The sequence below is a fragment of the Palaemon carinicauda genome, chromosome 4, assembly GCF_036898095.1.
Source record: "Palaemon carinicauda isolate YSFRI2023 chromosome 4, ASM3689809v2, whole genome shotgun sequence".
Classification (NCBI taxonomy): Eukaryota; Metazoa; Arthropoda; class Malacostraca; order Decapoda; family Palaemonidae; genus Palaemon; species Palaemon carinicauda.
The window spans coordinates 27,998,743-28,020,858 of NC_090728.1; the positions used below are offsets into that span (position 1 = coordinate 27,998,743).

Below are 22,116 nucleotides of genomic sequence, written 5' to 3' on the forward strand. Positions count from 1 at the left end.
CCATTGACGACATATTTAGATTACTGGGATAAAAGTTTCATTACATCTTTGCTCCTGTGAGTAACATTGTGGTATTCGTTGAAACCTACAGATGTATTTCTAAAGCTTTTATTATACTTAATCATAAACCCTTTAGGCTTAATTGGAAATTCATCCTTCCCCCAGAACCCCTCTGGAGTTGTTTTTCCCAGCAGCTTCTCCAAATTGGTTGTTTGCTGGTCCCCAAGCTTATTGTGGAGTAACCGCCTTGTTGTTGTTTACTTCGGGCTTGAGAGACCTGGTTGTCAGTCAATTTCTTGTTATGAATTCCAGACACTTGATATTTTCAGTATTAGCATTCGTCAAAATGGCTTAAGTGAACGATGTATATTTATTAAATGCAATATTTTAACAAACTGATAATCTCTCTCTCTCTCTCTCTCTCTCTCTCTCTCTCTCTCTCTCTCTCTCATATATCTTTGTGGATGTTCTATATCCTGCTTTATCAAGGATTAATCTTTTTTCATTGCTATTGGTCTTCATGTTTTGAATATAAAGTTTTTGAATAATGGCAAATGGATGTAGTGGATTACCCTGGGATAGGATGTTGTCAAGGAAGTCTATTGTAACACCTAACTCGCGTAAGGGCAAAATTTTGTGTTGTACCATGCTTGTAAAAAATCAAGTATTTGTTTAAAAGTACTTGATTTGTATTCCACAGTAAAAGTGAAATCTGGAATTATTTTTAATTGATATGGCTCACTGGATATAGTGGTAGCCTAGTTTCTGTATTTGTCATTTGTGTTCGTCCTTGTAATTATTATTGACCTCGTGCATCACTTTTGTTTTCTGTTTTGTAATAAGTATTGGATAAAAATACATTATTTTTGGGGGTATTACAAATGAGTCCAAAATTTTGATACTTCAAGCATTTCTGGTGAGTAAATAACTTCTTTATGTCACATTTCATTGGTCTTAAGAGGCCCATTTTGCAATTTGTTGATACGTTACAGTGAAACAAAATTAGATCTTGTCAAAAGAAGATAAGAAATCGATGTTTTTTTCGAATTTCAGATTCTTTTGGATGATAATTCTGTAAATCATATCGTTGCAGAACAGAATGTTGGTACCTTGTAATGCAGCTCTCAGAGTCACCCTTGGGCTAGGTGTATAATTTGCAAGTCCCCATTGTGATGGTACAATTCTGTAGCAGAACAACTTCAAATGAAATGTAAGGGGTTGAATGTGACCCGCCTGGAGCTAAAGTTTCCCCCCTTCCCCGTTTTAATTATTTTCTTGTATTTAGTCGTACTGCTGAAATGGGACTTGGTATTCCAGAGCAACGTCCATTTTTCATAGAACTTTGGTCCGTCGAGTTTACAGTTACGTGCACATTGTGAGCAGTAATTCTAAGTGAATATAAACACTAGCACATTATATATAGATAGTTTTTGTGTATCGATATTTTTTTTTTTTTTCTTTTTTTTTTTTGATACTTGTAGTCTGGAGTATGTGTTCACATTGCTGGCATGTATTCACGTTGCTTTATAGGTTTTGGGTGGTTATGTGACGTAAAGTATGTGTAGTTTTAAAATAAAGTTAGGCACACAACACATATGCGGGCATTCTACAAATTCTTGTGTAATAGTTTTTCTATTTTGTCAATAGGGAAATTCTTCTTATAGTAGTAAATCTGGTATGGTACCTAGAGCACGTGACATGTTCTGATAAAGGAAAGGTCCTTGGCATTGGTATTTATTTATTGAAATGGAAAGTTTCTCTCTCTCTCTCTCTCTCTCTCTCTCTCTCTCTCTCTCTCTCTCTCTCTCTCGTTTCCCGCCCACGCATTTTTTTTAATACTGTAGCTGTTATGCAATAACAAACGTAGTATGGAATTGAATTTTAGATTGTGCTATGTTAAGTGCTACCAAGGAATCACGATCTTGCCGAATGTTTCACCAAGGTAGAGAGGTTAGGACTTCTAAGAAGCGTAGCAACTGAATGTTTTAGTTTTGGATAAATTCTGTTGTTTTTTCATGAAATTTATAATTATTTTCAAGATTGGAATGAGGTATATTTTCCATGGATAAGCTCTCGAAAGCCATTACCCATAACCTTTTTTAAGACTTCCTTGGCTTGCGAATTTGCCCAATCTTTTGCTATTGCAGCTTTTCTTCTTCAATTAGATCTTAGTATATTGAGTTCATTTCCATACTTAACGTTACTATAATATTCGTATTTTTATTTTCAAAATTCACGTGATATAGAAATTGCACATCCTCGGTGGAATGGCACGGACGAAGTAACAAATAATTAAGCTGCCTTAAAGACGTAGAGATTTGAATTCTTCTTTTGTTGTCTTAACAAATAGCCTACGTCTCGCATCATCATTGTCAACTGGAACACTTAAACTCTACATCATAATAAATATGGACGCTTGATGTTTATTGATCTCTCTCTCCTCCCCCTTTTCTTTGGACCCCCCCCCATCCCCCCCCCACTCCTCCCCCCCTCCCCACCTCCCCCTTCAATTTCTAGACACCCACTCACATGTCTTGTCTTAGTCCCCTTCCTCCTCCCCGCTCCCCTTCGTCAGTCCTGAGGACACCTACCCTCCAACCACCCACTTATGCCCTGAGGCCGAGCTGATGCAGTCAGTTTAGGAAATGGATTCGTTTATGTCGTTGGACGATGTGACCCACATAAGGATAATAGAGTAAATGATGCAGCTAAGAGGATTTGTAAAGCTAGTTATTTTTGGTCGTACTTCGTTCATTCACATGCTTGGTAGTTATTCATATTAGTTTTGTTTTTGTTTATTATTTACTATTTCAAGTTATTCATGTGTTAAGAATTTTGCTGTAGTGAAATTAAAAATCAAGAGAAATTATTTATTTATAATATTATTGATGTTTCGTGATTTTTTTTTTAGGTTGAACTAAGCCGACTCGAAAATTGGGAGACTTCTCCGGAATTTTTTTTTTATTAGCCTAACAATGAAGTTCCGTGGTCCGGCCAAGGAGGTGCAACAAATCGTTCCTTCGTGGGCGTCTTGTCGATTGGCCTAGAATTGTTCAAGAATTCTAGTTCGGTGACCTTTCGTTATGGGGTTAGCACCAAATCATTGTATTCACGTGATGTGAAGTTTGAAATTGAGTACAGGAAGTTTGACTTCTTATGCTCAAACTTTTGTTGGTGCAGTTTTTACACTTATATACGAGGGTTGACATCCTAAAATCGTCTGTACATTTCGAGAAGTATTCTATAATTGTTTTTGTATATCGACATATAAGTATAAATGCTATATTGTAGATCGAAATAGCATTGGAAAAGTGTAGTATAAATATAGCTCTCAATTTCACCTCTCTCTCTCTCTAGTATAAATCTCTCTCTCTCTCTCTCTCTCTCTCTCTCTCTCTCTCTCTCTCTCCCCTGATACATGCATACACAAAACAAATGCAGCCGCTTCTAATCTACTGTAGGACAAAGGGTTGTGTTGGCCGATATGGTAACGTCCCTGACTAGTTAACGCCAGACTGGAGTTAGTCCCGCTCCAACTCGGTATTTTCTTTGGTCGCTGCAACCTGGCCATCCTTGCGAGCTTAGAATAGGGGGTTTAGGAGAACCTATAGTTCTATCTGTTGAGTCATCAGCAGCCATTGCCTGACCCTCTTTGGTCCTAGCTTGTGAAAAGAGGGGTCTTGGGCGCTGATAATGTGTGTATATATGTTTGTATATATGTATGTATATATATATATATATATATATATATATATATATATATATATATATATACACACACACACGTCTACATGTCAGTCTCTATGGCATTGTCCTGCTTGCTAGGGCAATGTCACTGTCTCTTGCCTCTGCCATTCATGAGCGGCCTTTAAAACTTTAAAAAGGGACCAAAGAACACCAGAACTATAAATTTATCTTAACATTTCGAAACTGTCTTGTTACTATGATTGATTTCATTTGATGCCTGTCATTGGTTTAGACATGATTAACATCACCTGTATTGGGGAGGGGAAGTAACCCCCCCGGGGGTTATGTCAGATGTACAGCCAGCTAGTGTGTGTGTGGTATGTAGGACATACTGCCAAGGATATTGATTTTCATTTGCCAGTTGTTATCAGCAAGTTGTTGGGCCCTGCAAATAGAAATAGTTATAACTTCACTATTTGTTTATGCCTGTGCTTCAAAATCTTATCTTAATCTTGATGATAGATATTTTTCCACAGCCCTCATTTCCCCTCTTATATAAACATTACCTTCAGTGGCTGTGGGAAATAATGTATGTTACAGTGAATGGCGTGGATTGGAAGATGCGGGCTCTCTCTCTCTCTCTCTCTCTCTCTCTCTCTCTCTCTCTCTGTTATGTTCTGCTGACAGGCGATAGCACCATAGCTAGGTTTGCAATAAAAACTCCCCTGGCAATTTGGCAATGAAAATTCCAAGCGTTGAATGTTTTTGGTATTCGAAGAAATTTTTGGAAATCTTACAGTAGTGTTCAAACGAAACATACTTTATATACCTGATATATTGTTGTCTTAATGAATTTTCTTATTGTAATTTCTTGGGTAACGTAAATACAGTAAACTGAGTGAATACCTTGTTTTGTTTACTGCTATGTTTTTGTCTAATTTGTAAAGAGAAGGAAATCTTTTGGTCAGTCTTACAAAGCTTATTTCAACATTGACCTGAGAACCTCAATTTAATTTCTTAATGCACTTAAGAAATAAAGAAAAAATAGTTTCTTAATAAAAAATTTTTATTGAAGCAAAAAGTCTGTGCAAGTTTCCGGAGGTGCACAGTGGAGACAAGAATCAGCTCTCAAGACGGAGCTGCAGTAGACGAGATGATGAAGAAAGGCAATCTGTTGTTGTTCTGTGTGTTTTGTTTGGCTGCAATCAAGGTTGATTTGTCATGTAGAACTAGTCTGTGTTTGTCGTTTCGCACGATATCTCCCAGTAAAGTCTCTTGGGAAGTTTGTTTACATCGTTAACCTCATTACAAATGAGGTAAGTGGGCTGGCATATCATTGCCTCCAACAGGTAAATTCTGTTTTTGCAAAACATCTAATGCTGGTATATTTAATTGAGCCTGGGTTTTTGGGAGCGGAGTCTATTAAATTGTAAGATATCGGAAGCTTTTTTATTAATCTTTTTATTAGATTGTTTTTACTTAATATTGTAAGATTATACAGAAATATTCAGTGCGTGAAAATGAGATCGTTGCAAAATTGTTGAGCAAGTGCGGTTGCTGTCAAGTCACGTAAGCAACAGTCGAAAGATATAAGAACAAAAAAATACTTTCATTCTTTTTTATGTATGTTGTGTTTATTAGAATTAGCGGGAGTACGCTTTTGCGGAAACTAATTAGCCTATGGTCTGTATACTATTTTATGCAAATATTACTTGATGAAAAGAAATTTTAGGAAGGAAATTTACATAAAGTATTTATTTATAGTGATGGTAAGCGTGCTGTTTTAGGCATAATATATTTAATATTGTTTGTCAAACGATGCATATGCTGGCATTTGTAGTTGTAAAATAAGTTTTTGAAAGGGTGAAAATATGATAAAAATTATTAAATGTTAGCGATCAGTTTTCCCTTGAGAATAAACTATGCAGTTGAATCTGTTAATCTAGTTAATTGTTCTAGCTTAGGAAAGAATATGAAAATGGGCAGATAGAGAATTTGTGTAGTGGAACGTGGATCAGATATTATGGCTTAATTGGCAGTTACCCCGTAGATTAAAAATGTTACTTGCAAAATTTTAATATTTACTAGAGTAATATGCAATACATCATATTCGTAAAATTTGAAAAGCTCTCTGAGCTAAGATCTCCGCCCCGGCAGCTTATTTCTCGAAACCAGCTTGCCTTTCCCAGAATCATTTCACACTGTTGTCGTATTTGAAGTCTGTGTGGCAACGATACGCGAACTTGGGGTTTAGGTAATGATTAATTCGGTCGACCTTTTGCTCGACCTTGACCTTTGGCTTAGTATTTTCAAAATTCAATCGTTTCCAATTAATCCCTGAAAGTTTCACTAAGAGTTAAGTTGTGGCTAGGAAGTTTACGACCTCTTCAACTTTGTTGGCGGAGGTAAAAACTATCCGTGTTCTAAGACCATGTTCCCGTTAAAGACTAACGTATGGTCTCAAAAGGCTTGTCGAAGTCTTTCGACAGGGGTGATATAGTGGCAAGATAGTATATAAAAAATACATCCTGTTACTGTTACATTTCTTTTCGATATCACCCTTAGAATGCATGTACATTTGGACACAAAAATTCCTGTTACACCTCACTTTTGGAGAAGTGCACCCAACCACACCCTTACTACAAGGCGAGTTCCTATGTTTAGTCCCGCTCACCACCTCTGCCATCTCTCCTTGCACTATCTGTTTGGTTACTCGCCGGGAAGTAAGGGTGTAATAGGGTGCACTACTTCGGAGACAGGTGTGTCAGGGACTCTGTGTTCAAATGTACACAGTTTGATGCTATTGGGGACTTGGTGCATTAATATTGACTGTGTACTGTACGTACTTGGATGTATGTTGACGCATGATTATTTTAATTGTTATTGTTTAAGTTTATCAGCATTTTATCTATTACGTAAAACTAACCCACTCGAAATGAAATTACCACCTTTTGCGATTTAGATTTAAGTACCCAGTTGAATTTCATTGCGTAGAATTTGTGTCCGAGCTGTGCTAAAAAAGATTTAGGTACAATATTTTCCCGAGGAGATTCTGGGTACCATTGCGCATTGGGTAGCCAAGGTCGTTCTCTAGTTTATCTAAAGCAAAGGTAGGAGGATGCCAGGGGTAACGCACCAGTTGGTTATTTTTGTCATTGGCTTTGGTATGTTGTTGGCTATTCAGGCCAAATGCCTCATTCATCTTTCTCTCAAAACCACCACTGAATGGAAGGCGTAACAGATGCGATATTCTTTGATTAATGGAAATCTTCATTTGCTTCATTGATGGTTTCTCAAGTGCTGGGAAGAATTTACCTATGTGATTTATGGTTTTGAATTTGACGTCCTATTTGAAAATTTACTCCAAATAGTATATTTTCTCATATTTTTCTAAGTTAAAATTAGGAAAGTTGGCCTTAAGATACTTTGTATATTTTATACAATTGTGTGGCGTTAAAACATGATAAAAATACTTTTGTAAAATTGTTGAGTGAATATAGTAGAACTAGAAATACGAATTGACTCTTGAGTATCATTGTATTGATTTATATAGGTAGTGATAGTGAATACATAGGTTTTGCACAGAAGAGGGTGCTATCAGTTGTACCTCTTGTTCTTTCCTAATGACTTTTGATATGTTTTAATGAGTTGGTGACGTTGTAGCCAAAACCATGCAACGAGAATATTGGAAGCGGAAGCCATTAGTAAATTCTTAGTAAACAATCATAGTTATGGCACACTTATTAATTTCCAATAGAGTGCGCAAATGAGGGTGAAAAATCTCTGGTTCATGAAATTTTCGAGTTTAACTGAACAATCTCTTTGAAGAGAGGGTGTGAAATAATAATACAAATACAGAAAAATTATAACAGGTTATGAATATCATTAAAGTAATTGTTTTGGGGAAGGAAAAACTCTTAGTTGCATGCCTAGGGTTAGATGAAAAGGACGTAAAGTAGCAATACTTTGATTGGAGGGCCACTAATCCCTTACTTGACATGTATAATCGCATTAGAGCCTTGTAAGTGCTTTGCAAACGGGTTGGGGTGCGTTTTTCACACCTATTTCGTATTTTTTTTTTCAATGTTCTAAGCCCAAACAGATTAAAATTCTTTTATCCAATAAAATTCCCATTCTATTTTATAGAAGGTTTATTGTAACTTGAAACTTGTAACAAGGTGTTCGACGAATTGAAGGGACCAGGCTTATTTATTTTTGACATATCTGTCGGTCTTTCTTTTATGATTTTTAAAATATGGGTCAGAACCTCAGTAAATTGTGTTGAATTAAGTCTGGCACTAATTCTGAACAACGATTGGTGGGTTTTAAAAATTAAACTTTATTCCCAAGTACACTTGAATATGGCGACCTCGGTCGAGTCACTTTACATAAGTGAATCTATTTGTACTATGTTACTCGACATAAATGAATCTACTTTTACTATGTTACTCGACATAAATGAATCTACTTGTATTTCCAGAATGCCATTTATATTTCTCTAAATGTTCTATACCCGTGAGTCCAAGTAAAATGAACACCGATTAAAGTTTTATTTTTAAGTCTGAAATATTATGTATACATGTCCAACTCAGTTAAATGTCGATATATATAATTAGTTTTTAATTTTTCTGACCTTAGCATTAGTTCATATAATTTGAATAATTGAGCAAGCCCCCATATGGCGGCAAGGTCTGTGTATAACGAACACTTGCATAGACTTAGTGACTAGTGCGCAGTTTCGTAGTATTTGTGGATGGTGTTTGTAGATATGCACAGAAGACCGTGTAGCGAGACATTTGTTGTCATGAAGGCTTATATTTAATTAAAGTTATGATAGATATAATTTAATTGAAGTCATGATGATGATTTTCTTTGTTTTTTGGCGTATGATGAATATTGTGACTGCCTTCGCTAAATCGAAGATTTTGAGAGAGAGTTCCCATTCACCCCTGTCTTTTTTTTTTAGTTGGTTTGTTTTTGTTTGTTTGTGAGCAACTTTAGACAAAAACTACGGTACTGATTTTGACTTTGGTAGTCATGTTGGGTATGACCCAAGGATGAATATATGATATTTTTTATAAAGTACATCAAAGTACAAGTACGCAGCAGTACTTTGAAAAAAATCGCAATGTTAAATGAATAGCAAATGTTTTGTAAGTTAGTTTTTTTGTGTGTGAAAAATATTACGCAAAAAGTATTGAACTAATTTTAACGAAAATTGGTGGACATGTGGGGTATGACCCAAGGACAAATGCTTTAGATTTTGAAGAAGATGCATAGAAATGCAAGTACGCAGTGGAGTTTAGAGCAAAATAAGACTGCCTGTTGTGGCGAAGGCATGCTCTACTAAGTCTCCTTCTAGTTTTTATTGTTTTCTTTATTAACACTATTTGCCGAGGTTCAACGCTACTTGGAAAATCGGTTGCTACAAATATTCATTGGTAGAGTCTAGTTTTTAAATATTTATTGTATTAGTTAGTCTACATATTAGATAATGCGATTGTTCGTAGGAATTGGGATTTCAAAGTATGTTCAGTTAGATTTAATATGATTTTTTTTAATGTGCTCAGTAACTGACGGTAACAAATGATGATAAATATCATCAGAAAATCAAGAATGAACGTAGATTTGTAGCGCCTACATGATTGAGTTGATTTTATAAAAAGCTGTTATATAACTTAATTGATCTCAAGTGCCTGAGCGTTTTCAGTAATCTGCTATCGTCAGGGGAAACTATTCACTAATGTCTTCATAACCAGAGTACCTGAACGTGCTCCACAAACACTTGGGGACCGTTGCCAAATGTGTTGAGGGCAACTATAAATTCTCTATTTTCGATCTTCATAAGAAGGTTCTGTAAAGATTACAATAAACTTGTATAAATATCTTCTATTTTATTGGAGTACCAACGCTCTTTTACTTGTGTGGAAAGATTTTTATCCTCTGCCCTCTGTTGTATTTTATAAAGGTTGAAATAGATTGTATGAAGAGAGAGGAAAAGTAAAATGATAAGAGTGCCCCTCTCGTGTTATTTTATATAGGTTGAAATGGGATCTTTTATGGGGAGAGGGATAAGGTAGAATAATGGTGGGGGGATGGGTTTGATGGAAAGGTCACTAGTTGGCCATTGGCCTCATGTAGGTGAGCCAACAACATTTTGATTGAATTTAAACAAAGTTTCGTTTTTCTTACGTGTTAATATGTAGTGTTAACTGTAGTGGTATCTTGTGAAGTGGTAGTGAAGCAGAGAACCACTTCGAACGGGTGTTGAAGGGCGTTGGTGCTTTTAGGGGGATTGCAACCTAACGTCTCTTCCCACTCCTCCCCTTTTATATCCTCCACAGTCATCAAGGTCATTCAAGATGAACGGCGTCTCTAAATAGATAGAAACTGATTCCAATGAACTTTTCCATTAATAAGGTCTTTGGAGTTTGTATTCAAGATCAACAAATCAATGAATAGGATACCAAGGTTATTTAGGTGTCATAAAGTGGCTGGAAGATAGCTCGTTTAGTATTTATAGATTGTTAATCAGTGGAGTCGTTTTCTACAGGTGGTGCTGTCTGCAGATTAAACCTTTTGATTGTCTGTATGTATAGATTTTTTTTTCCAATTAGGAAGACGGTCGTCCTTTAAGGTCTGTGAAAAGATTCAGATTTTTTTTTTCTAAATTGATCGTATTTCACTAGAATTGAATTACCTTTACAAACCAGTAATCTCTCTCTCTCTCTCTCTCTCTCTCTCTCTCTCTCTCTCTCTCTCTCTGTGTGTTTGAAGGACTTTTATTCATGTCTGGGAGTTTTGTAAATCGACCGTTACAAACCTTGATCTATGAGTAATTGTCAAGTTTCAAGTCACGATTTTAGAGATCCTAAGTGGAATGAAAATTCAGCAACACTTTTTGAAGTCTCTAGAAGGGATAATTATTCCAGGTGGAAATAACTTTCATACTTAGGAAAAAAAAAATAAACGAGTAAATATCATATGATTACGAAATCTATATATTATAATGTTCAATAAGACAATTCGTAAAACAAAACTTTTCGTAATAAAAATAAAAAGAAAAGATTTTATCACATTGCCGGGGTTAGAGATTATCTATAAATACGCGGAAAAAAGTAGTTTTATGGAAATAAATGTGAATGCCAAATGTAGAATGAAATTTGCCCAGGTAATAACGGCCATTATGTTTGAGAATCTTGTTGTTTTGTGTACATATTTCAATAAGTGCAGTTCAATCTTTCTTCTTTTGTCTTAATGGTTCTCGTTAGGTTTGTTGGGTGGCAGGTAAACTTCTTATGTTCGGGAGCATTGATTTAGTTTGCATTGCCCACTTTTGAATAACGATGAATTGAAGGCAGTCTTGTATTTTTTTATGGTGGGGGGGGGGCGGTTATTATCATACTGTAAATTTCTAATAATTCCTTATTCTTGACCTTATTGTAATCTTTGGCATGTCGTTCAATTAGTGTATGCTGAAAAAAATTTTCATACCGGGTAATTCTGACCATCATTTGGATTCAGATCTTACTAAAATATACATTTATGCGTAATGCTGTAGGTATGCTGTTAACAGTAATAAATTTAGTATTGCGTGTTATTTCATAGAAATTAATACTGGTTCTGTAACGAAAAAGATAAGGTTACGGAAGCCAAATATGATGATTCCAAATGTTTATAGTGAGGAAGACTTACGTAGTCATTGCATCAGTCGACGTAAATTATTACTCACGGCCAATCCCTCCTATAGATGAGAGGATAAGCGATATGTCGCAGGTGGGAAGCTCATATCCAAGGTCTATAGACCCCCTTACCTTTCCCATATTCTAAGATGTGATCCTTAATTTCGGAATGCCATTCATGGTACTTGACATAAAGGCAAGGGGGCTTTTATGACATAACGCTATAGATTCCATATGCTCACTTGCTTTCAGGCCAAATATGAAGAAGGAATGTAAGTAAAAAAAATACGCTCTGGAAATTTGTGGTATGTAAGACTGAGAAAACAGATGTTATTTAGATGTGGAAATAGAGATTAACTGTAAATATTGATATGATAAATTGATATATTGTAATATGTCAAACATGCAACTTCTTCGTATGATAAATAGTTATATGATTACGTTGTTAAATCTACATTATCTTGAACCTTTGTGATCCATAGTTTTTTTCTTAATAAAGTGGGTTTCATTTTTCTTGTTTTTAACACGAAGTCACAAGCCATGCGCATTAAAAAACTTATATTTCTTTGAGTACAGGTCTGCTGGTTTAGTTATGCCAGGCTTATGTTGGCACATGTTCTCTCTAGTATAGAAGGCCGTAATTACGTGGGGGAGGGGTTGAGGAACGCATATGTTGAATGTACAAATATGCGCAGTAGACGTGTATCTATGCGTGCAGTATATAGATAGTAATGCATAACACGCGTTGTGGTTGACTCCACGCTTAATAAGAGCCTTGCAAGTTGCAAGGAATCACGTGGTCTAACCTCAATGACAATGTATGGCGTAAGGTTAAAAATGGATATAATCAAGCTAATATTCTTCATTCGATTTAACAATTCTGAAATATTTTTTAGATTTCTCTAGAATGAGACAGGTCCCATCCAACAACCTTTATAAAAAGATGAAACTCATTTCTGTCGTCCATGTTGCTTTCCCGCTTTAGCATTCTCATGATCTTGTGAAATTTGGCAGCCTCATGGCGTAATCAGCTGTGTTGACAATGTCAGTGCACTGCCACATGTGGTATGTTGGTTGCATCACCTGTGTATCAGGCCTTGTTATACAGCTGGCAACGGACTCCGGGCTTCGAGAGGGCTGAAGAAGAAATTTTACTGGGTTGGCAGGCGTCTTAAAAGGGTTCATCGTTTACATGATTAAACTTTATAAATAGTAATAGTTGGGTTTCATGAAATGTAACACAACTACATAGTTGCCATTGTTTTCGATAGTGTTGATTGCTTAAGAAAAAAAAATTTGATGGGTGATCAAGAGAGTTTGGTTTTAAGTTCCCAAAGAAATGCCCCCCCCCCCCTTTGCTATGGTAGTTTGAGTGTTGTATGGGGTGGAGGGAGGGAAGGAGGGGGGCCAAAGTATGTTTGTGTGTGTGTTTGTATACTGGGGCCAGGAGTGGCTTGTCAGTGGTAGAGTGCAGACTGGCAGGAGAACGACCAGTTGTGGTGGTGATGTGATGGTTGTTGGGTGGGTGCGCCAGAGCAGTGCACTTATAAAGCCATGCATAACAGTGCTTTGTTAGATGTTTCTCAGTGATTCAGTCGGATGAAATTAATTGTACAATTTAAGAGTGAAGATTGAGGCGACGGTGTGTCGGTGAATTTTCAGTTCGTAAGCGAAAACCTCATGGCCGTAGGTGGAATCCTCGTTCCTTTGTTTGTGTTCGAAAGTTGAGAGTTTTAAAGAGCCTCTCTTACAAGAACTTCTATCTCTTTGAAGTTTGGCCTAACGGAAGTAGTGTAAATTTTATCATGCTACCTCTGAAATACGTAGTTCCAGTGGGTGTTGGGAGTGTATGTGATTTCTTTGGTATTGAACACTGATTAATCTTGCGCTAAGGAAATCGAATCATGAGATAATGAGATTCCAATTAAAAGTTTGGAACTAGATATTCTTAGAATTGTATGCAAAAAAAAAAAAAAAAGTATTTCCTGGTATTTGAAGATCCATGGAAGTCTAGTCTTCATTAGTGAGATCCTAGTCAAGAGAGAGATAAAGGAAGTTTGCCACAATGGAGGATTCAGTAAGTTTTCAAAACACTTAGCCTTCGCTTAATCACTAGCCGCGGTTTTACTTTTCTTTTAAAAGAATAAGTATCCCATATCACTATTCCTGCTATATTAACCACTGGTTGACGTTTTAACTTCGAAAATAGTTTAATTTTAGTGCATGCACCTTTGTTATTACTGGGTAAATCTCTTTAAAAACTTTGGAATTTAAATTACATTTGAGGGAATATATATTATTTCTGCATGAAAACTACCATTGTTTTAAAGATGGAATAGTCCCCATAGACTTTACCTATCGTGAGTGGTTCTGCGCAAGTGTTTTTTGTAGATGTGAGTAGTAGTTGTAATAGCTAAGTAAAGTGGATAACGTTAAAGTGGTTAGTTTTGAAAGCAGTTTAAGGCTGAACATCGATGCGAAAAGTGTCGCTGCTTTTCTATTAGCGGTACTTTGAGGAAAGATTTTACGTGTTAATTCATATACATATATATGCCTGATGTTGTTTTAGAGGCTAATTAAATTGGTGTGGAGACACTTTCTATAAATGATAGATTTATTGTCTTTTTATTTTAATTCTAATGTTTATACTTCATTTCGGCATTCTGAAAATGAGTCATTGTTGCGAGTTGGCGGCCAGAAGGGGTAGTGCATGAGGCAGTGGAAAATCCCAAAGGGTATCCCGGGCAATTCCTTGTTTTCCTGGCTCTTGCATATTTTGTTTTTAATTGAAAGGAAGAATGCTAGCTCAATTTTAACTAAACCTTTTTTTTTAATGGATACTTTTGGTGGCTCTTAAGGTTATAAATATTTGCACATTTTTGTTACGGTTCTCTTGATATTTTAATTTATTTTGTTCAATACATCTCGTAGTTTATCTATTTTATTATTTCTTTTCCTCACTGGGCTATTTTCTCTAAGGGTTGTTACTTAGCTAGTAATAATAATAATAATAATTATGAAGAGAAACTTCCCAAGACAAGGTAGGCTAAATGTGGTTTCATTAGACGGTAGCGAAGTGTAATTCAGGCGGCGTTAGCAATGCTCAAATTAAGTGCGGGAGAAGGTTGAGTGACTTTAATAAGCATACTTGAGTGTGATTATCTTTGATGGATCGAAATAATGATCTGGATAGCGTGAAAGTATGAGCGTCTGCGCAATGTGGTTTAAGCCAGGGACTCCTATTGTCTGACTGGGTGGTTGGGGAGGGGGAGGGGGGAGTTCTTTTTTTTCCCGTCGGTTTCAAATGTTCATTTCTGGCAACTGGTTGGACTTTCTTCTGGAAGTATTTAACTTAAAAAATGATGTCACCACGTTTTAAAAGTAATTTTCTCATATTTTTCTCTCATTTAGATATTGCCTAAAACCTTGCTAAATCATTTTATGACAGCGAATAAAAGTCAAACATCCAATATTGTTGTTGAAAGGTTACAATGATAAAATAAGAACACTTCTATCAATATAAAAAAAAAAACCTCCAAAGAGTACAAACAGTAAAAGCCTCTGTACCATGGTCTTCCACTTTCTTGGAGTAGTTCTCTTGCCTGGAGGTACCCTCGGGGACACTATTCTATATCTATCTTCCTCTTTGTTTTGAAGTTGTTATACTTTATATTTGAAAGGTCTATTTTAATGTAAATACTGTTCTTAAGATATTTAATTTCAGTTGCTCATTGCTTCTGTTGTGTATTTCCTTCTTTCCTTTCCTCAATGGGCAAATTTTCCCTGTTGGCTCCCTTGGGCTTAGAGCATCCTGCTTCTTCCAGCTAGGGTTGTATCTTGGCTAGTAATAATAATAATAATGTCAATGCTCACTGCAGGTTCTGCTTGCTTTAGTGTATGCACATCAATTCCTGAAGCGTCAGTCTGATGTTAATGCACACTTCCTCATAAGCTCCACGCATGCACATATCTGAGCAGTTGACCCTGAGATTACAGGAACAGGGGAGGGGACCTTCAATTGGTTTTCTTGCACCCACATTTGATGAGATGAGTAACTGTGGCTGGAGGTGGAGTATACCTTGTTGGGACTGTCGCTAGTCTATCCCCTTCTTGAAAATACATGTTGATGCGGGTGGTAACCGAGGGTGTGGAATGTCGTCACCCTTAGGCCTCATCATGGCCTGATAATGAGCTCGAGCAATGGCTTCATATAAGGTTCCTATTATTAGAGGCAGATTTTGAGCTAATACTCCTTTTTTTCTTTTTTTTTGTGAAAAGCTTCCACCTGAGGTCACAAACAGCCGCCAAAGTTATCCGGGCTCATAGAGCTGGCAAACAAATGTCTCCAGGGCACATAGTGTCAATTCCCAGGTCCTCGGAGGTTCTTAGGGTAGAAAATGCAGTTGTCACCTCCATGTGTGGAACATCTGCCCAGTGGATGTATTAGAGTAACATTTGAAGCTGTGTTTATTCCGTAGGTTAACTTTCTACAAATTTAGACCATACTCTTGTATGATTGGCCCTCTGTCTTTCGCCTTATCTTGTGTAGATATGTGTGCATGAAGGCGATAGTTTGTCCTTCTGCTTGTCAGTCCTTTCCTGACATGGCAACCTTTCCAACACATGAATTTATGCCATACCTTTAATGAAATTATACCTTCATACATACTTGTGCTTAAAGATATTTTCCTTCATGCCAAATATAATTTACTACGACTTCTCCTTTGAGAGTGGTACAGTTGGCATCATAATTTTCGGTACTCCTCTTGGGAAGTCTGACAGCTACATTGTAACAGGTAAGACTGTGTTTTGCAAAAGGAAAACCATTGGCAACGTTGCCTATTAAACAAAGTAGTTGAGCTTAAAAACATGACTAGAGTTGCAATAAGTATTAGTGATATATTTGTGAATATTTGATAGTACATTTAGGTAAAATAGTTTGTAAACACCTAATTCTATACCTAATCTAGTAAAACATTTTTTTTTAATAAGTAAATCAATTTCTTGCTGCACCCCGGGTGATGCATAGGCTTCAATGAATTCTTGGCTCAAATGTCTTGAATTATATATAGCCATGCGTAGTGGCAACTTAACGAAGGAATTTGGTTTGAGGAAAATTTAGTTCTCTGGAGTGCAATGGTATCGCTTACAGTCGTTGGAACACCTTTTTATGCTCTGAGCCATAGTAACAATGTCATCCAAGTGACGGACTTTACCCATATATATTATATTCAATTGGGTATCCTCTATCAACTCCCCATCATCTTTACAGCTGCACCTTGTCGCCTTATGGGTGAAATTCGTAAATACAATCATGCAAGATTTTGGCTGACTAAACATATGGGGATACATTTAAAGATTAATCCCAGTACTACTAGACAGACATTAATTCTAGAGTCGAGACCCTGTCACAGGTTTTCATTCTTTTGTATAGGACGCCTGCATTAACTATCGAGTCTGGCATCGCCCTAGAAGCAAACGCTTAACTCTAGAATGCGCATTTTAAGTCGAACTTGAAACACTGCTGAAGCTACTTTCAAGTTAAAATCCTTGGAGAAATCGGCTAGAGCTTTTGCCAATAGATCCTGTGCGTTCAATAGGCAGATAAGCGGTTGTCGTACCCGGGTTTGCGTGCTTCTTTTAGATGGAAGTCACAACCATTGTGGGAGTTGAAGTAGCTGACACTTGGGAGGTGGGAGTTTGATAGCTGACACATGAGTCTTTAAAGTATAAAAAGGTGGAAGGAGCCTCATAGGGATCGTCAATGTGTATTGGTGAAATTTACTACGCATGTGAAAGTGACTAAAGTTGACTGAAGCGAAATCAGCTGTTGTGCATGAGGAAAACAATGACCAGTGAAGAAATCAACTGCTTTGTAACGGTTTGTAAATCGCATTCATCATCCCCGAACCATCTGTTACTGCTATACTTTTACCCCCAAGATAAGCTTGCATTCTAAAAGTGGTAGTACGTGACTAGGCAACTTCTCACGTAGTTTTTCCATGTAACATTTTCTTGTATTTTGTGTCGTAGTTATGACGTTGCTGCTTTTGGGACAAAACTCTTGTTTTCCAATGGAGTTAAGATTCTTAAGTAAAGCTTGAAACATTTTGCTTATTAACGTGGAATGGATTAATTAATGAAGTTGTGACTTACGCTGTTCGAAGATGCTTGTTTGCATTGTGCATTTCACAAAAAAAAAAAAAAAAGAAAAAAAAAACTTGGCGTAAAGTCCTTTGGCGTTTCCAACATTATACAAGTTTCAAAGGTGTAGGGCACCAGGTTTCGGTTCCAAATTTAATTGAAGAGATACTTATTAGAACGTCAGCTGAGCAAGGGCCCCCCCCCCCCCCCCCCCCGCCGTGATGCCCAACCTCAGTAGTGTCCTCTCCAGTAAACTACTAAAACTCACGGGCAGAGGCAGGATTTGGTCTGCTGTCCTTGGGATTGCAAGAATAGCTGGTTGCTACTAAATAAGATTTGCCTGTAACGTTGACATATATGTAAATTAGCGTAGCTGTAATGACTAAAACTATTAAGAGTTCTCCTTGGTTCTATCAGCTCATTTGGACGTTAGAAATCTTGCAGTTCGTTTTCGTAGTTATAAAGATATGAGTGAAGTTTTAATAGATTCCACAGTATCTATCAATTGTCACAATTTAGTTTAATTTGCCTGATAATTGACCTTAAACAATTGCATTATTCCATCTTTTCCGTTAAGATGGTATAACCTTTTAGTTAATTGTGGTAATGGTAAGCAGAAATATTTTTACTGGACAATTTCAATTTGATAATTTCATGAACTTTGAGAGTAGTTAAGTGTCTAGTGTGTGTAGTGATAAGTGGGACACTTTTTGAGGCTTCTCGCAACACAATCGTGATAAATATAAGGAAATTAAGAAAAAGAAATGTTAAAACCTAGTCATGTACTGTACTGTACTATTTACTAAGTTTCATAAAGCACAGCAAATAGCGCTTTGCTTAAACAGAGATTAGGGTTATCTGGTCGAGTTTGAAGACAAAAAAAAAAAAAGAATGTGAAAAAAAGAAAAAAAATGGGGGGAGGCCTTATAACTATGGTGGGGATAAAAACGGGACCACTAATTAGGCTTTTGTGATTTATTCAAAGTGCGCCATTGGCGACGGTACTGAATCTCTCTCTCTCTCTCTCTCTCTCTCTCTCTCTCTCTCAAGCAGTTGTATTGGATCCTTGAGCTTCGAAAAAATGCAAGATTTGTTTCTTTGTAAAGGTGTTTGTGAGGTATATCTTGTAAAACTCTAGTTATTAGTCACTGATGTGTGCAGTGCAGTGAAATTCTATTTCCTTATAGGCCTACTGTAGTTTAAACGAAGCGAGATATGCTACATGGCAGTTATTTTGAGTTAGTTTTTTTGTTGAAGAGTGCTCTCTCTCTCTCTCTCTCTCTCTCTCTCTCTCTCTCTCTCTCTCTCTAGTTAATCGATCGATTAGAGGCCCAACACATTCCGAGAGAGTTCTGTATATAGGTATAAGGGCGAAATCTTAAGAAAATGCTTCCTCATTCATGAATTTTTTTTTTCTTTCTTTTTAGATAGTGCGTAGTTCCCCATGTCTTGAAATATATATTTCAAAGATATGTCTAGTTTACTTTTTATAAAGGTATTTAGAATCATGGTAGTTGTCACATGAAGAAAAATTGATGTACACACGATATTTTTATTTATTTCTAAGGATTGATTTGATCCTTGGGAATGGCAGTATAATGCAAAGAAACTGACGTGGACCTGCATAAATCTTATCTCTTGAGAGCCTTGTTTGTTAGAAGTCTTTAATTGGCATCAGGGACACTATATAGCCTACATGCTTCACTTCCGTGTTCATGGGAACGGGCGCTCGACCATTGCGTAACATATCATTTTACCTAGAATTTAAGATTTGGCTTTTACTTGCCCTGATGGAAATGACCATAGTTTATGTAGAATGTGTAGTTGTGTAGAATATGAAAGAAAATTGAGGAAATTAACTTTCCTGATACAGCTGCTATTTTCCTTGGGGGTGTGGATAAAAAGGTGGGTGGGTATGGGTCAATGTGGTGTCGCCGTTGAATCCCTAAATATGGGTGGGAGAAAGGCCAGATATCCTTGGATGAGTCGAAGGTTTAGGATCTTGGAAAGGGGGATCACAGGGCCTCACGAGTGTCCGGCACTCAAGAGTTTTTTTTTCTTTTTTCTTTTTTCTCTCAATTGCCTGAAATTGCAATTAATATGCATGGACCATTTACACTGGTGAAATGAAAAATTTCCTTAATGCTGATATCTTAGTCGTTTATAACATTTGTAACTATATGATAATACTTTTGAATTAACACTTGACCTTTCAGTAATTTTGCACATTAATAATGCATATAAATCTATGTACACTGTAATTGAAGACATTAATGGCATGTTGCACGTCTCCTATCAATGGCATTGTTAAGATTCATTGCATGTTGAGTCATTGAGCTCTGATGAGGTTAGGGAGTGAATATTGGATTTATGTTCTAAACTTGACTAAGGAATGCAGTGTTTGTATTCTTCAGAGGACGGGTGTGTGATCGTTGGTTCCCTCCTGCAGATGATGGCTGACGTAGACCCTGAAACGCTTCTGGAATGGCTGCAGATGGGCCAGGGGGAGGAGCGGGACATGCAGCTCATCGCCCTGGAGCAGCTCTGCATGTTGCTCCTCATGTCCGATAACGTCGACAGATGTTTCGAAAGGTAAGATCAAAAATAGCTTTCTATTGTTTTGTTTGGGGGCCTTGGAAGTATTGATATAGCAGGAAGAACGGCAGTTTTAATTAGTTTAACGTAGGAAGGACTGCAATTCTTAGTTTTAACATAGAAACTGCCGTTCTTATTAGGATTAACATAAGAACAACTGCAGTTCATAGTGTAACATACGAAGAACTGTAGTTCTTATTAGGTTTAACACACGAAGAACTGCAGTTCACACACACCACACCCAGATTGCCCAGAGCTTTTGCTCTGGACAGGCCTGTTTGACAGGTGCAAGTTCTTTTTCTTTAGTTTAACATATCAGGAAGGACTGCAGTTCTTTTCATTGGTGTAACAAGCAGGAAAACCTGTAAGTTATTTTACATAACCTGCTGTAGAAAGCTTATTATCTTGGTATATTGAAAATGTTGATTTCACTTGTCAAATGAAATATGTTGATTTCATGTGTCAATTAAAATATGTTGATTTCATGTGTCAATTAAAATATGTTGATTTCATGTGTCAATTAAAATATGTTGATTTCATGTGTCAATTAAAATATGTTGATTTCATGTGTCAATTAAAATATGTGGATTTCATGTGTCAAATGAAATATGTGGATTTCATGTGTCAAATGAAATATGTGGATTTCATGTGTCAAATGAAATATGTGGATTTCATGTGTCAAATGAAATATGTGGATTTCATGTGTCAAATGAAATATGTGGATTTCATGTGTCAAATGAAATATGTGGATTTCATGTGTCAAATGAAATATGTGGATTTCATGTGTCAAATGAAATGTGTGGAATTCATGTGTCAAATGAAATATGTTTATGTCAATGAATTCATTACAATCAAATTCAGTCCTGTTATTGGAAGACCGGAATTTTAAAGTAATTTACTCTTATTTTCTTCTTTAGTGTAAAAGATATCCAATATTATTACTGGCGTCATTTGAGAGAGCCTTTCATGACACCATTGATAGGTGGTCGGTCGAGTGATAGTGGCCTTCGTGATGAGTGTGTGTGTGTGCAGGGAATTTCCTGTTTGGCAGATTGACTTCATGTAACATAGTTTTCTCTCTCTCTCTCTCTCTCTCTCTCTCTCTCTCTCTCTCTCTCTCTCAAGAATTCAGTGATCAAAGTGAGTTTTCATTAATTTTAATCACTATATTCTGTTCTACCTGTTTCCACTCCTGATAAAGTTGGCTATAAAGTTGAATATATTTTTATCAAATATGTAGTTACAGTGAAAATTGTATATGTAAATGAGAGGATTTATTTAAGACTCCTTCAGTAAATAGGAAATATAATGAATAAAACTATCATTAAGAACAGCAAAGCATTTCTCCTCTTCATCGTGACCATTTCTTCTTCCGACTCGATGATTATAATGTTGAGGATATTACAGAAATATATATCTTCTTATAAAGGATTATGTGAGAAGTTTTTTTTTTTCTAATCTGGAGCCGAGGTGGTGTTGGTAGGCAGGCAGGAAGGAAGGAAGTCTCGTTGTTAGATCAACTCGAGGTCAGCTATTCCAGTTGACATGGCGACGCGTCTCCACGAGTTTTCCCGTTGCTATGGTAACCAGGTAGCAGGTCACTTCTGAATTCCGGCGTCTACAACTCGTTTGAAGGACTCTCTCTCTCTCTCTCTCTCTCTCTCTCTCTCTCTCTCTCTCTCTCTCTCATGAAATGGCAGTATACTGATGTTGACAGGAAGTGAAGGAATATTTTTTTCTCTAGTTACTCATTGCCGAGTATGTAAGAAACCAAAAACTTGCCTGAAAATTTTCGTTAGGAAAATTCCATCACAGTCATCAATTTGGGTAAATATCTAGCAACTTATGTGATAAGGAAAACTGAGCAGAGCAGTAGGGGTAAGAAAATTTCACTTCTGGGAATTCTTTTCAATATATGTAGTCTCTCTCTCTCTCTCTCTCTCTCTCTCTCTCTCAAGTGCACTGAGTCTGGGAATTATTTTCAATATATGTAGTCTCTCTCTCTCTC

The 22,116-nt window shown here is 36.7% G+C and overlaps 1 protein-coding gene across 15 annotated transcripts in view; it reads left to right on the forward strand.

The window, feature by feature from the left end:
- The window catches only part of Ufd4 (ubiquitin fusion-degradation 4-like), a 217,093-nt gene that overhangs the window by 22,133 nt on the left and 172,844 nt on the right, over nt 1-22,116 (forward strand). For 7 of the 15 annotated variants that reach the window (XM_068372085.1, XM_068372089.1, XM_068372093.1 and 4 more), the window contains exons 1-2: nt 12,841-13,446; nt 19,963-20,105. In XM_068372085.1, coding sequence (XP_068228186.1) covers nt 13,435-13,446; nt 19,963-20,105 — 155 coding nt within the window. In that variant the 5' untranslated portion in view covers nt 12,841-13,434. Of the gene's footprint in view, nt 1-12,839; nt 13,447-19,927; nt 20,106-22,116 lie in introns of those variants that run through there. The other 8 variants (XM_068372081.1, XM_068372092.1, XM_068372094.1 and 5 more) reach the window with 4 other exon arrangements.